Source organism: Sapajus apella, unplaced genomic scaffold (genome assembly GCF_009761245.1).
Source record: "Sapajus apella isolate SASKATOON/1434 unplaced genomic scaffold, GSC_monkey_1.0 scaffold85, whole genome shotgun sequence".
NCBI lineage: Eukaryota > Metazoa > Chordata > Mammalia > Primates > Cebidae > Sapajus > Sapajus apella.
Window position 1 is genome coordinate 3,849,726 of NW_022437025.1, and position 15,071 is coordinate 3,864,796.

Sequence of the window (15,071 nt, forward strand, 5' to 3'; positions counted from 1 at the left end):
CGCCCCCCCCGGAGCGGGTGGCGCGGGCCGGGGGAACCGATCACGCGGGGCCGGACCCGGGGCGACACCCACCCCCCTGCGCCCGGGGCCGCCCGCCCTCGGCTGCGCCGCCGCCCGCGCGCTCAGGTCTGGGCAGCGTCACCCGGCGGCGGCCGCACTCGGGGTCCGCGCGGCGTCCTCGGGACTCAGCGGGCCGCCAGCCCGACCCAGCCGCGCCCCCCGCCCCTGCTGGCCCCTCCCCCTCCCCGCCCCCAGTGAGGCCGCCCGGGCGGCGACCGGGACCGCGACCTGAAAGGCGAGCCAGGCGGCTGCCCGATCGGCTGTCGGCGCGCACTCGCTCCTGCCCAGCCCAGCCCGGAGGCCGCCGCCTGCCCCGCGGGGCCCGACGCCAGCGCTCCGGGCAGCGGCTCCGGGGTCGGCCCGCGCGTGCGCCCGGGAGCCGCGCGCCACCATCCCCAGCGGGGACCGGGGTCGGTCGCGCCCAGGGCGACCCCGAGGAGCCCGGCCGAGCCCGAGCAGCCCGCGGCCGCGATGCCTGACGAGCTGACGGAGCCCGGGCGCGCCACGCCGGCCCGAGCCTCCTCCTTCCTCATCGAGAACCTGCTGGCGGCCGAGGCCAAGGGCGCGGGGCGCGCGGCGCAGGGCGACGGCGGCCGGGAGGACGAGGAGGACGGCGACGACCCGGAGGATGAGGACGCGGAGAAGGCGCGGCGGCGACGGCTACAGCGGCGGCGACAGTTGCTCGCGGGCACGGGGCCCGGCGGCGAGGCGCGGGCGCGGGCGCTGCTCGGGCCGGGCGCGCTGGGCCTTGGTCCCCGGCCGCCCCCCGGTCCTGGGCCGCCCTTCGCTCTGGGCTGCGGAGGCGCAGCGCGCTGGTACCCACGGGCGCACGGCGGCTACGGAGGTGGCCTCAGTCCTGACAGTGAGTGAGGGCGCGGGGAGGGTGGGCCAGGCGGCGGGGCCCGACTTCCTCCCTGCTCGTTCGCTCGGGGACTTCGGACTTGCCGCCGCCGGTTCTCGGCCATCTTCTCCCTTCCGTGGAACTGCCTCTGGGCCGTGAGGGGCCCCCACAGAGCCACTTGCTGGGCGGGTTTTGAGGCCTACTTTCTGGGGCAGGAGCTCTGCTAGAGAGGAGGCTTTGCAGGCCATGGCTTCACTCATCGCCGGCTCCTCGGGTTCCAGGGAGGCTGGGGACAGGGGACAACAGGCGGCCAAAGAAAAGAGAAAGGAGAGTGGAAGAGGACAGGAAAAGATACAGGAGAAGGCGAGAGAGGCTGAGAAGGAGAATGGGAGGATGGAGGAAGAAAGGAATGTGTTTCGGGAGGGAGAATGAGGGGAAAAGGGAAGATGCTGGAAAGAGAACCCGAAGAGTGATCCCAGAGAGAAAAGAGAAGAAAATATGGAGGGAAAGGGAGACACAATAGCGTCAGACAGGGAAAAATAAACCGGGGCACTGAGCAGAGGGCCCACTCTTGTGGGGGTGGGGCCGGGGAGGAGCCTTCTAACACAAGAGCTGTGACCCCCAAAGTCATGTTCCTCTGTGCCCACCGCAGACAGCCTGGGACAGGGGTCTGGGCCTCCCTCTTGGTCCTGGGTGGGGGTGGGGGAGACATGGGCTGTGCGAGGCAAGAAGGGAGCCTGTTCTGAAGCCCCCAGTCCGACCCCTCTCTTCTTTTTCTGCCCCTCCCCCTCCCTGCCTTTGTTCACTGCTGAGGGCTCCAGACTGGGGCTGGGGGTTTCTCAGCCCCAGAACCCATCTGCCCCCTTGCTTGGGTATCTGACCCCTGAGTTCTGCTTCCCCTCCCCAGGGTTCCAGGGTTGCTGCCCTCCTTTTGGACCTCCCCTTTAGGAAGGCCCCTAGGAGGAAGGCCAGGAAAGCCAGTCCAAGTCCCCCAGCCCCAGCTTTGCCAGACCCCCACCCCCAACACAGCCTTGGGACCTTGGGGCCAGCTGAGGATGGGATCCCTCTGCAACCTCCGGCTCTGGGATCATTCTGTTCTCCGTGTGAATATCAGTGTGTGCTGGGGAGTAAGTGGCCTCCGACCCCCACTCACTCGGTAGATAACCATTTCCCTGACGTGCAGTGACCCCCTTGTAAAAGGACCCACATCTTGGCGCCCAGACTCATGAAGTCCAGGCCCCCACCCGCTTCTCCTAGACTGGAGAAGAGCCTCCGTGGCTTCCCGGAAATCAAGCGACTCCATGTAGTGCCCTTCTGGGGGAGATTCTGGAAAGGTTTCTCAGGTTGAAATTTGTTCTTTGCTCTTCCCTGGGGCACATCCCCTCCTGCAGCCCAGGTGGCACCCCCACCCCTGCAGAGGCAGAGCCTGCTTATTTCGTGCCATGCGGGTTAGGTCCCGTTTCCTCACCTGGCAAGCCAGCCCGGTGCCTTGTGGCAGCGCATGGGCCCCTTTGAGTTTGGGGTCTTGGGGTATTAGGGGGAGGCAGGGACTCCCCAGATCTAGTAGCATGCACCACAACCTGCTACCGACTCCTCTGTGGGCACCATGAGGGCACACACCATGGGGACTGGCCATGTAATGAGTGGGACGTGCACTCCTTGGGCACCAGGCACAGAGCTGGAGCCATGCACAGCAGCCCAGCAGTGTGTGTGCCCGTTGCATGAGCGTGCAAACACAGCAGTTACTTTGCAGGCACACACCAGCCGAGGGCACAGCCTTCTGAGGGCCCAGGGCCAGGCCAAACTCTGCCTTGACCTCCGACCTGTCAGCCAGCGCCTGCCCTTTGCATGAGAGGTTTCAGACCGAGGCAGAAAAGCAGCGGGTCCGAGTCAGCCTCGGGAACCTGTCAGTAGGAGGGCTGCCCTCTTCAATCCGGGCAAGGGCTCCTGGGTCCCAGCTGGTGTCTTTAACCTGACACTGTCCCTTGCCAGCCCTGTGGGCATCCTCTTGTGCTGGGAGATGAGCAGGGGAGCTTGGTACTGGCAACGTGAACTCAGACACCCGCTGTGAGCTTCTATACCCCCAAACCCATGAGGCTGACCCTCCAGTCTAGAAGGTGTTTGGGGCAGGCTCATGCTACATGATGCTTGGAATGGCATGTGCCCGTGTTCCCTTTGAGCATGACTGTGGCTGGTGTGGACTTGCCTTGTGGGCACTGGGGCAGGGTACAAGGTATGAGGTGTGGGGGTGCGGCCTTAGCCGGCAGGAGTTCTCTTTTGGGGATCCTTTGCTTTGGTTTGTCCTCCTGCTACGGAATGTTTCTGTGCAAGGGGCAAGGGGCGCGGGAAGAGCCTGGGAACTCTTCATTCCTCCCTCTGGGGGCCTTGGCGTGGGGCTGGGTGCCAGGTGGCAGGGGTGTCCTGTGCTCGTTTTTTGGTGTGTACCTTTCTCAGAAGGACCTCTTTCCTCTTGTCCCGGGCTTCGCGGGTGTTCTGTGTGATTCTCCCGCCGCCCGCGGTGCAGCTGGGAGTAGGGAGTGCTCCCTGGGCTCAGCCTGCTTCTCCCGCGTAGAACTTTCGTTTCTTTTCTTTGCTGTGCATCTCTTTATTGTCCTCTGGCGTGGGTGTGCGTTTGTGCGTGCGTGAGTGTTGCCGGGTGTTGCTTTGGAGCCGCCTCCGATGATTCAGCCTCCGTCTGCATCCCCAGAGCTGCTGGGTGCCCAGCCCTGTGCTGGAGGGTCTCCCTGCTGGTGGCTGTGAGCGACCTCAAGGTGGGGACGGCTGGCCTCAGTGATTGAGTCTGGATATCAGCGCCCTAGAACCAACGGTGGTGCCCCTCTCTCCCCTGCAGCCAGCGACCGGGACTCACCGGAGACAGGCGAGGAGATGGGCCGTGCTGAGGGCGCCTGGCCGCGAGGCCCCGGGCCAGGAGCGGTGCAGCGGGAGGCGGCGGAGCTGGCGGCGCGGGCCCCGGCGGTCGGCGCGGAGGAGGCGGCAGAGCTGGCCGAGGTCCCGGCGGCGGCGGGGGAGACACGCGGCGGCGTTGGCGTGAGCGGCGGCCGAAAGAAGAAGACGCGCACCGTCTTCTCCCGCAGCCAGGTCTTCCAGCTCGAGTCCACCTTCGACCTGAAGCGCTACCTGAGCAGCGCCGAGCGCGCCGGCCTGGCCGCCTCCCTGCAGCTCACCGAGACGCAGGTCAAGATCTGGTTCCAGAACCGCCGCAACAAGTGGAAGCGGCAGCTGGCGGCCGAGCTGGAGGCGGCCAGCCTGTCCCCGCCGGGAGCGCAGCGCCTGGTCCGTGTGCCAGTGCTCTACCACGAGAGTCCCCCGGCCGCGGCCGCCGGGCCCCCGGCCACGCTGCCCTTCCCGCTGGCGCCCGCCGCGCCCGCACCGCCCCCGCCGCTGCTCGGCTTCTCTGGGGCCCTCGCCTACCCGCTGGCCGCCTTCCCGGCCGCCGCTTCCGTGCCCTTTCTGCGGGCTCAGATGCCGGGACTGGTGTGAGCCCCGCCCGCCGGGCCCTCTCCCCGCGGCCCCCGTGGACCTCTGTGGACGCGCGATCCGGCGGCAGGTGCAGGGCGCAGGCGGCGTTAGGGGAGGCATGGCCGCTCCTGCGGCCTCCCGGGCACCTCAGCACCTCGGGAGCGCGGGCCAAGGCCAGATGGGCCTCAGCCCCTGTGGGGAGCGCCTCTAGAATGTAACGGGACGCCCCACCCAGTTGCCAGTCTGGATCCACACTGGAACAGCGGGTAATACAGAGAATGGGCGGCGCAGCCCACGGCGCCATGGCCACCTCTAGCCTCAGCGAGGAGCGGCCGGTCACGGCCACTGGGGCAGCTACCCCTAGGCCAAGTCCAGCACAGCAAAGGAAAACTATGAACCGGCTGTCCAAGGCTGCTCAGATACTGTCCCCACAGACTGCCCCCAACACTAAACGTCCCTTTCCTGGGACCCAGACAGCAGGCCAACCGGAGGGCCGAGCCACCCCTCCCGCGGGCGCCGGTGGAGAAAGCACCCTGGACCTGTGGTCCCCACGTCCCTTCCGCGACCAGGCAAGCTCCCTCCAGGCGCTGCGGCCTCCAGGTGGTGGTTTTTTTTTTTTTTTTTTTTTTAATGAATCTACTTATTTGCGTATGGAATAAAAAGGGACATTTTCTGGACAGTTTCGCTGCTTTGTGATCATGGGGGCAGGGACCCTTCAGGCTGCGGTGGGTGACGTCCCTCCCTCCCTGGAGCACCTTTTAGTGCTGACTGGGGACACCTGGGGCCCAGGGATGGGCCGGTGCAGGTGGGCAGGGCAGATCTGAGTCAGAGGTGGTGAGCGCCGTGCCCCGTCTTCTAGGACACCCGGCAGCAGGGAGGAAGAAGTGGTGATGGTGTGTCCGAAGTCCTAGGGTCTTCACTGAAACTGAAGGCAGGAGCAGGTGAAGGCCGGGGCCGCTGGATGGCCGCTGGCATTTGTCACAGAGGCTCCGGCTGTGTGGTGCCGTGTGCACAGCCCTTTCCTATCTCATATGGAATTTTTCTTTGGGCCAAAACAAAGCAGTGGCACTCAAGGTCAGGCCACTGTGCTCTTGCCTCCGGTCTTCCTCACGGCCTACCGTCTCTGGTTGGCTGGGGCACTCGGGCAAAGCTGTTCATGGCCCGTGGTGATGGGCTGTGAAGGAGAGCTGGTGCCCCTCTTGGACCATTGGGGCCACCGCACCTCCATCAGCCCCAAGCCGGCTGCTTTTGGGTGTAGCCAGCCCTGCCCTGGGTGGGGGAGGGACATGTTTGGTGTGTGTTGGAGCCTAGGGGAAAGGCGGTGTTCCGGCTTGCAAAGGTCACTTCCATGGCCCAATTTTGTCCCTAAGAAAACCCGTCTCCCTCCGGCTCCTTCACTCGAGAGCAGACACTCCCTGGGTGAGCTGGGCAGCAGCTGGGCCACACGCTGGGCCTGGGGCCAGTAAGGTAGTGCCAGACAGCCAAGGAGACAGTGCGGACAGCGCTGCGGTCTGGGCTCAGTGCGTCTGTCTGTGTCTTTCTGCCATCCAGCTCCTGACCCCGAATCGTGTCCTCTCAGTCCTGGCCGCTGCCCGGGCCCATCGGATGGTTCCTTAACATGAGGCCGGCTTCCAGCAAACCCTTGGGGCCTCCTTCAGCCCCTGGGCCCTCAGGCCCACCCCTATGGGTTCCCAGGCCCTGCGGTGTGACAGTGTGGGCATTTTGAGAGACTCTTAGAGGGGGCAACCATCCTTGGCCTCGAAGCAGCCCCCTCCCAAACCAGTGCCCACCCTGCAGGCTTGTGGCTGCCTGGACCCTTCCCACCTTTCCAAGGCTTGGGTCTGGCTCCCTCCCTGATTTGGGGCTGCCCCCCAGCTGCTTTCCTGGCTAACCCAGGAATTCAGTTCTCACTCAGCTTTATCTGGGAGGGACTCAGGTGAGGCCTCAATAAAACTAAATGAACGCTCCCGGTTGGCAGCCTTGAGGCGCAGGGAGTGTCCCAAGAGGCCCCTCGTGGTCACTCACGCACAACCCCCCTGCCCCTTCCCATGCCTCTCCCCACTGGGCCCTCTAGGCCTCGTGCCCCTGACTCGGGCTCCTGGGACCCTCGCCCTCCGAGCTTCTGTCGCTTTTGTGCTGGCCTCACCCAGTCACCGGACACATCACTGCAAGTCCTGGGAACAGATTAGGGCACAGCCCACGACACCGTGGAGACTGCAAGCCCTGCGCAGGCCAGTGGGCAGAAGCAGCAGCCTCCGCCTCTCCTTTTGAGGTCCAGGCACTGCGCACCATGGCACTGCCTTGGCCTTCCCAGCGGCAATGCTGCTTAGGACTGGCAGGGTCTCAGGGACTCGCACCAGGAGGATGCCTGCCTCCTCGGCCCTATTAGAATGGGATCATTGAAGCTCCGGCTAAAGAGGTTATCACTGCGAGGCAGCTGTGTTATTCGACTGCTTCTGGCCGAGGTGGGTGCAATCCCAAGGTTGCGTGGTCACTGTAGGGCGCCTCTGAGTGCAGTTTTGGCGCCAAGGTCTGAGGGTGAGTCCCCTTATAGGCGGATCAGTCGAGGGCGGCCATAACAACTCCGGGAGTCATCTGACTCCTGGCCACCTAGAAGCAGGAAGGGTGAGGGCCCTATGGGCACTGGTTTTAGATCATCCACTCTGGCTGCTGGGGAAACCATGGAACCGGTCACCAGGCTAGTCTCGGCCGCCAGCATCGGAGGGGCAGTCAAATGCAGGGTAGCTTCCAAGACAGTGGATGTGTCTTTCGATAGAATTAGTTTAAAATCGGGCTGGAGAGCATTTTATGGGCCTCTGCTCGGGGCTCGCCCTGGTGGGAAGGAGGCTGCCGGTGTGGGAGGAGGGGACCATTCCTGAGCTCGGGGAAGGGGTGGGCCTGGAATACTGTAAGAGAGAAAGCAGATCCCAAGCTGGATTAGGCCACTGGGCCCAGAAAAGCCAGCCCTGTTCTGTTGTCCAGAGGGCTCTGGCGTGTTCGGGCTGGCACCGGAAGGCAGAATAATCCAGAGAGAAGCAGTGTAGGACTCAGAGCCCACGGAGCTCTGGAGGGTGTGCGGGACCAGGGTGGGGGTACTCCTGGCCCCCCTGAGCCCTGAGCTCCAGCACCATCGATCGCAGGCGCACCTCGGGTGTGTTGGCTCCGCTGCTGGCAGAAGATGAATGGCTTCGATCTGTCTCCACCACATGCGCCATGCGCCCTCCCCCTCACCTCACCCTTCCGCACCTGAGGCCGGATTCCAGCCACCCTGAGCTGCTCAGGGCTTCCAGGTGCACAGCTGTGAGCACCGCGGGGTGCAGCAGGCTCTGCACATCCTGGACACATGCCTTTGCTGGACCCAGTCCGGCCTCCCCGTGACCGTAGTCATGCCCCTTCTCTTCTCCAGGCCTCAGTCTTCCCATCACACGCCCATGGTGAGGACTGGGGTCTGTAGTTTGTAAATGCTGGGCCTTCCATGATTTGAGTGAGGCCAGCAGGGTACCCCAGGCCAGCAGGACTTCTCCCCCCAGCTCCCAGGCCCCATGCTGTGGTGGAACTGGCGCGTGACCTGCCTCCTCTGGGCCTCTCAGTGCTCTGGGACTACAAGAGCTGAATCCCCCTGGAGCTGGCCTGAGGGGTGGGAAATCAAGTCCCCCCATCCCCCAGAGTTGGATATCTGGAACCTCCGAAGGTGAAGTCCATGCCTGGAACACCAGGAAAGGCCACTCAGGTGGCATTTGGTGTGAAGGATGTGCTGTCTGGGCATAAGGGTCCTGTTGGGAGCTGATGATCAGGCAGAGATTCCCAGCCTAGCTCAAATTCCACAGGGATCGGAGGTGCCAGAATCCTGGAGGCCGACTTGGGCCTGCCCCATTTCCCCAGGTGGTTGCACTGCCTTGGGACACTCCAGGCCCTTGGCTGAGAGAGCAGGCAGCAACAGGGCTCTGTGCTCCCTGCTTCCTCCAAAGCCGCAGTGAGGGACAGACCTGTGCCAGGTCACTGCCCTTGCAGCTGCTAAGTCCCCTCTGCGCACCACCCAGCTCGGCCTTTGCACTTCTGAGCGCCCACCGACTCCCATTCAGGCAGAAGCACCCTGAGAAGATCCTCCTCATCAGGTGCAGGGGAGGGGTGCCCAGTGCCCTCATCCAGCTGCCGTGAAGGGAGGCTTCCCAGAGCCTTGGCTCTGACCCCACCCTGAAGGGAACCCAGCTGGGCGGAGGCCAAAGGCAGTGGACCAAGGTGGGGTGAGCCTCGCGAACGAGGCGGGGAGAGGCCAGGCGGGCTTCTCTTTTCCTTTCTATATGTCAGTGCCTCTCCCACAAGACCCTTTTGTGACCTTCTGCCCCACCTTGCAACTTGTTGGAAAGGGAAACCGAGGTTCTGAGAGGGGCAGGTGGCACTGAGGCTCCCCGTCGCCCTCCTCCACCTGCCGGGGGGAGGCAGCAGGCTTGACCTGCACCCATGCTGCTGCTGCTTCTCCCGGCCTGACCACTCATATGCTTCATACCCTTCGGCCGCCCTGCCCCTCTGGTGCCAGAGTGGGCATGCCTGTCACAGGTCCCGCTGGGAAGTGAGGTCCCAGCCGCCGCAAATACGTTCCCTAGAAGTGTCTCCTGGACCCCTCAATCCCCAGGTCAAGGTGGATCACCCAGTGAATGGCTGCCCTGGAGGGAAACAGAGAGGTGAGCACCCCTTCATAGGTGGGCCGGAGAGGGGCAGCCCTGTCCTCACAGAGCTAAGCTCTGCGTGTAAAGCCGGAAGGACACACAGGACAAAGGTGCAGAGAGGGGGTGAGAACCGCGAAGTGGTGGACCAGCCAGCCTGGGGAGCCGACTGCTCTGGCAGGGTTCTGCAGATGCGGGGCTCAGTTTTTATTTTTTTATCATAAAACGAATAGTGCTTGTTATTATCTGGACATTGCAGTGAAGTTCAAACGTTAATATGTCTGCACCTCCAACATCAAAAGCCAACTGCCTCTGAGTGTTGGGTCAGGCCGTGGATTTACCGGAAATTATGATTTATGCCGTATTGTTATTTTTTAAAAAGTTCTTATCAGTGAAAATGCATTTATGTATTCACCAGTGAAAATGTGACTGCTTTACAGCAAGACAACAAAAAATCAGTTAGTAAAATTAAAAGGCGGCGAATAGAGGAAACTAGAGGAGTCAGGCGTTCAGAGCTGCGGGATGGGGGTGGGTATATGGGAGTTCACTTGAAGGCTCCCTCGATTTTGTTTTATATTTGAAAATTTCCATAATAAAATGCTTTAAAAAGTGACTACCAGGAAACCTGAGGAGCGCGCGCCCCCAGCGCGGAATCTCTGCCGGCCGCTCGGGTCGCAGGTTTGTTCCGCCCGGTCCGGGTCTCACTTTGGTCCGGCTTGCACTCTGCTGTTGACTTTTTCCTGCTTAGCTAGAATGTTCGCATTTACACCCATTAATGCGGTCTCTATAGAACGGCTTCAGGCTTAACCCTTCCTCTTTTCCACGCAGCTTTCCCGGCCTCCGCCCTTTCTCCACTGGTACCGGTGCCCCCTCCAGGTTCTGCGACCCAGGCACCTGCGCCGGGGCGTCGGGAGGCCTCAGACCGCACGGAGGACAGATCAGGGAGGACGGACAAGGGATGAAGGATGGTTGGCGCCGCCTCACGGCTCCCCGGCCCGAGTCACCCACGCTGACGCGGTTCCGACTTCGCTGCAGGGTTCGGGAGGTTGCGCTCCACGGCCGTCTCTGGGTCCGGGGTGCGTGCCTTTGGTTTCCCGCAGCTTGCCTGACGCACTCGGCTTGCTTGGTCTGCAGCGCCCGACCCACGCGAAAGGTGCGCCCCGCCTGGCAAGAGGTTGGCAGCCCAGATCCCGGGGCTCTGAGGGTCCAGAAAGCGCCTGGGAGTGGCACAGAGGCCCTCGAAACCACGGCGCCCCAGGCCAGAGCTGCGGGCCTCCCCGGGTCTCGCCAACCGCCCGGGAGGGCTCCTGGCCGACACCCCTGAAGCGCAGCCCTCAGCCGTGAGTCCGGGGCTTCTCCTGCGCGGCCCCGAGGTCCCCTTCGCCGCTCTTCTCCCGACACTCCTCTACTCGTCCCTTCTCTCCGCGCTCTAGGGTCCTGCCCGCGCGTGCGTCTGCCCTGCTGACCGCGGCTCCCGCGTGGTTCCATATTCCCCTCTCGCGGGCTTGGTTCTCCCCACTTCGGACTGGCCCGAGTCGGGGAGACGGAGGGCGTTTATTTCTTTGCGGAGGGGCTCCTCGGCAGAGGCCGCGGAAAGCGTGGATTCCAGGGCGCAGCGGACCTCTGATCCCCACCCTGCCGCCCTTTCCGCGCCCGGCGTCCTCCGATCTGGCAGAGGGAAGTCGGCACCGCAGCTTCTAATTCGGGCCCAGCCTGCCCAGCTGAGGCCCTTGAGCCAGGCTCATTCTGGCCTGGCATGCGCTTCCCAGCAGGTAGAGGAGGGCAGCGGCTCCCCGGCCCGCGGGGCTGCCCGAGCTAGATGGAGCAGAAGCCCGGCAGTGGCGCCAGCTCCGCTGTACTCCGGACCCCGCGGACGCGGCGCGGCCCCTCCTCTTCCCCGTCTCCGGCCGCCCGGCGGGGGCGCGCAGCACCGAGGCCGCCCGGGACCGTCCCAGCGCCCGGCCCTCCGGGACGCCCCGCCCCCTCCCCGCGGTTCCGGCCCCGCCCCCGCCCTGCCCGCCGGCGCCCGCGCCCCCGCCAGCCCCCGCCAGGCTCACCTGGTGTCTCTCTGGCGTCTGGAAGTCTGGCTCAGCCTTCGGCCCCGCCCCTCGGTTCTCACCTCGCCCCTGCTGGCTCCCCTCACCGACTCCTTCTCCCAAGGGCTCTTCTCGGCGGATCCGTCCGGTCTCCCCACCGCCATCCCGAGAAGGGCGCTGAGCTCGGGGGGCGGGCGGGGTTTGGGGCCGCGGAGAGGGGAAGCGTCTGACCCTCCAGGGCCTCGGAAGGCTTCTGGAAAGAAGCGTTGTTAAACCCAAGATTGGAGCGGAGCGGAGCCCGAGGCGCGTAGGTGGAGACGGGGCGGGTGGCCATGTGTCTAGGTCCGTGGAGGGGGACTCAGGGCTCTCTGCCGCCTGGCCTCTTCGGCCTAGTCCCTCCCTCCCCAGTGTTCCGTCGGGAAGGGTTAGATCCCTGGACCGTGCAGTGCCTTCAACTGGCCCGCTGTGTGGCTTTGGGAAAGTCACTTCACCTCTCTGAGCTCGTCTTGCCCATCTGCCGAGTGGTCATCGTAGCAGGGGTGTAGGAGGCACGATGTAATGACGGGAGCGCGGGTTGGTGGCTTGCTGCTGTGTACACAGCCTCCCGCGTTCCCGCTCAGCACCCACCCACCACGACCCGGAGCACCTCCGAGGCGCACAACGCACGGGCTGGTCCCTGCAGGTGCCCCGGCCCCTGCAATATATCAGGCCCAGCGGTCTTGCCCCCCGGCACTGTAAAGGTCAGGGGGCGCCCCCACTTCCATTCAGCGTGCAGTCATGCTCTCACTCGGGCGCTAGAGCAGCCACGGCGCGTGCACCTGAGGGTGTCCAGGCACCGGGGCCCGGCAGGCCTGCGCACGCGTGTGCAACGGCGCTCCACGAGCTGGGCTGCGCCTCTGATGCGGTCGGTGCTGTCACCACCGCCGTCGGCCCGTCGGGGCTCTGCCGGTTGCCTCCTCCCCATTGGGGACCTAAACCCTCTACTGCCACAACGGGCAGTTGCGCCTCCTGGCTCCCAGCCACACGGTTGGTCGCGGGAATTGGGTATCCAGAGGTGGACACAGACCAGGGCCCAGGACCTTGGGCCACTGCCCTCTCCCGCTCTGGAGTGGCAAATGGCCCTTTCGCCTCCGCTGGAAGCTTGCTTGGGTAGGGAGCTGATCAGCGCTTTACCAGCCTTGTTCCACGGTATTCCTACGCTGACGAAGGGGTGGGGAGATGTCCCCATTCGGGTCCCAGGGCGACTGCACATCACACAGACCACGCACGTGTGCAGGGAAGGCAGATGCTCTGTCCCCATCTCTCCAGTGGGGGAAATGACAGGGCAAGGAGGTGAGGAGGCTGAACCCAGCCCATCCCCTGCTCTGGGTGAGTGGGGGAGGTTGTCAGCTCTGGTGAGCTTGCCCCTCCCCACTTCCTCAAACCTCCACTCCCTCTTCCAGCGGCCTCTCCACACCAGGGTCTCAGAGGCAGTACCCCTGTGTCCCCAGAAAGCTGCACCTCAGAAGGCCCCATACTGTGGAGTGCCTTTTATTCTTTGGAATTTTCTAAGTCCCGCGGACCTTATCTGGGACTGAGATGGAAACTCCAGGCCAGCTCAGACTTGCGTAGCCCGGGTTCCAGGAGGGCTGTCAGTCGGGACTGGAGAAATTGTGCTAACGGGATGATGATGACATGCTGAATTTGGGGTGACTAAAACTGTTTATATAGACAGGAGCCCCCATATTTGTCTGAGGTTCTTCACATCCTTTGGGTGACCCTGTCAAGATGTGTGGGGATTGGGGGTGCCAGCCTCGGAGCGATCCTGCCTCCCCAGCAGACCCTTAGCTTGCTAAAAGAGACATTGGCCAACCCCGTCTCACCTGTGCCCATTTTACAGATAAAACCAACGTGGCCCCAGGAGAGGCAGAGGTGGGCTACTCAGAAGCCAAAGCCACCAGCCTCCTTCCTCTCAGAGGTCTAGCCAGGAAGGCACACCCCAGCACACGGGGTGCCCCAGGAACCAGAGGGGCTATGGCCCCCCCTGCGTGGCGAAGAGAGGGGGGAATGGGATGCCCCAGAGGAAACCGAGTCTTTGAAGAAGGTTGCCCACCCCAGTTTTCCCCCAGGACCTCCCAGTGACTAAGAGGCCCAGCAGAGGAGTGCACTCAGGACCGACTCCGGGACCTTCCTTGTTCTTTGCCTGGAGCTCAGCGTCCCTAGCGGGCCCGGGGCATTGGTGTCTGTGTGCGTGAGTGTCACGGTGCCGACCTCTCCCGACCGCCAGAAGCGAGGCCCCGGCCGGCCGGGCCCTGAGCTCAGGGGCCACTCCCTGCCCGGCGTCCCTGCGAGAGGGCTGCTCAAGGTAGGGGCCAGGGCTTCTCAGTCCTGCGTGGACCTATGCATCCTGCCGGCCTCAAAGGAGCAAAATCGGCGCCTGGGTCTGGGGGCCCTGGGAGTTCCTGGGGTCCTGCCGCGCCCGGCCCAGAAGCGCATCCCCAGCCGCGCCCGCCAGTTTTCTTTTGCGAAAATTCCCTGAGGCCGTTCCGTTTTCCCCCCTCACCCCTCGGTGTGTCTGTCTCGCTTTTCTCTACGGGTCGGAGTCTCTTTCTGCTTCTCTAGACCGCTCTGCCTCGGCTTCTCGCCCCCTCCCACGGTCGCTACTGCGCCCTTCCCGGAGCGCTCTCCCGGCTCCAGCTTCGCGTGCGTAACCGCAGCGTCAGCACATCCGGGCTGCGCTCATTTGATTTGGGTTTGTTTCTTAAATCGCAAAAATCCATTTCCCCCCAATGGGCGGGGGCCTCTCCGGGCTTGGGAGCGGTCGGCCTGCTGCCCCCTCCCCCACGGCGGTCCCCGAGGCCAGGCATTGATCCCCGTCTTACAGTACATCGCATTAGCCCTAATGGCTTAGCTGCTGCTTCAACTTCTTTTTCGTTAAAAGCCACCCCTCGGTCTTCACCCCTCCTCTGCCTCCTCTCCCCGAGCGCCCTAAGCCCTGCGCTCTCAGGACCCACTGGCCCGTAGAGACGCGGCTCCTGGAGCTGGGGCCCGAGGCGTGGCACTGCGCGTGGAGACGACCCTGGAGAAGCAAGTTTCCCTGGGCAGGGGCAGGGAAGCTAGGGTAGGGGAGGGAGGGGCGACTGCAGTTTGGGACCGTCTAGGACCTCGAGTCCTCTGTCGCGTAAAATGCAGGATTTAGACACAATCCAACCAGAAACGTCCCAAGTTGTTATTCGAACCCCCAGACTCAGACCCAGGGCAGAACCGCGCAACGATCCGGAAGCAGGGAGACCCCTGCTTGCTCTCAGAGGGGCTCCAGGCTTCTGGGCTGCGGGTTCCACAGGCCGGGAGAGCGAGGGCCACGGCCAGCGACAGGTTCAAGGTCAGCTGTCACTTCCGAGCGGAGCCGGCCTGGAGCCCGCGCCCCACCGGCTGCGGAAACTCGGGGTGAGACCTGGCAGGCCCGGCGCAGCGGGGAAGCCGCGGGGGGAAGGAGGAGGCCGACGCAGCCCCGGACCCCGCCTCCGGCCTCCTACCTGGGGACGGAGCGCCACTGGCAAAAAGAATGCCACTCGGGGCGTAGGCCGCCGCCGCCAGACTCTCCAGGACTGAGGCTCCGACCCGGCGAGGCTGGCGGCCTGGAGGCGGCCGGGGAGGAAGTGGGGACGGCGTCCAGCCTCACCTGCCCCCGACGCCTCCTCGGCAGCTGCACCGCATTTAATGCCGCGAGGAATCCCTGCTATTGTTTAAAAGATGCAGAAAATACAAGCAGTGAAAACAGGCATCTCAAGATCGACTACCTGGAGATAGCCAGAGTTTCGGTTTGTTTCTGAGACAGGTTCCCCCGCGGTGTCGCCCAGGCTGCAGTGCGGTGGCGCGATCAGGGGCTCGCTGCAGCCTCCGTTTCCCGGGATCAAGTGATCCTCTGGTCTCAGGCTCCGAGTAGCTGGGACTCGAGCCGCGCACAACCACGCCCGGCTAATTTTAATCTTTTTGTAGAGAAGGGGTGTT

At 64.0% G+C, this 15,071-nt stretch overlaps 1 protein-coding gene across 1 annotated transcript; it reads left to right on the forward strand.

Annotated features, from left to right (window-relative positions):
* Positions 1-531: 531 nt before the first annotated feature.
* On the forward strand, positions 532-4,997 carry HMX1 (H6 family homeobox 1). The gene is made up of 2 exons (XM_032254041.1): positions 532-922; positions 3,753-4,997. The coding sequence occupies exons 1-2, from the start codon at positions 532-534 to the stop codon at positions 4,400-4,402; spliced, it is 1,041 nt and encodes a 346-aa protein (XP_032109932.1). The 3' UTR covers positions 4,403-4,997.
* Positions 4,998-15,071: the final 10,074 nt, after the last annotated feature.

What these genes read in the sequence shown, in the direction of transcription:
- HMX1 (XM_032254041.1), top strand. Translation starts at nt 532, where the DNA reads ATGCCTGACGAGCTGACGGAGCCCGGGCGCGCCACGCCGGCCCGAGCC. An exon ending in AGGTGGCCTCAGTCCTGACA is followed by an intron (nt 923 to 3,752) that starts GTGAGTGAGGGC and finishes TCTCCCCTGCAG; the next exon opens with CCAGCGACCGGGACTCACCG.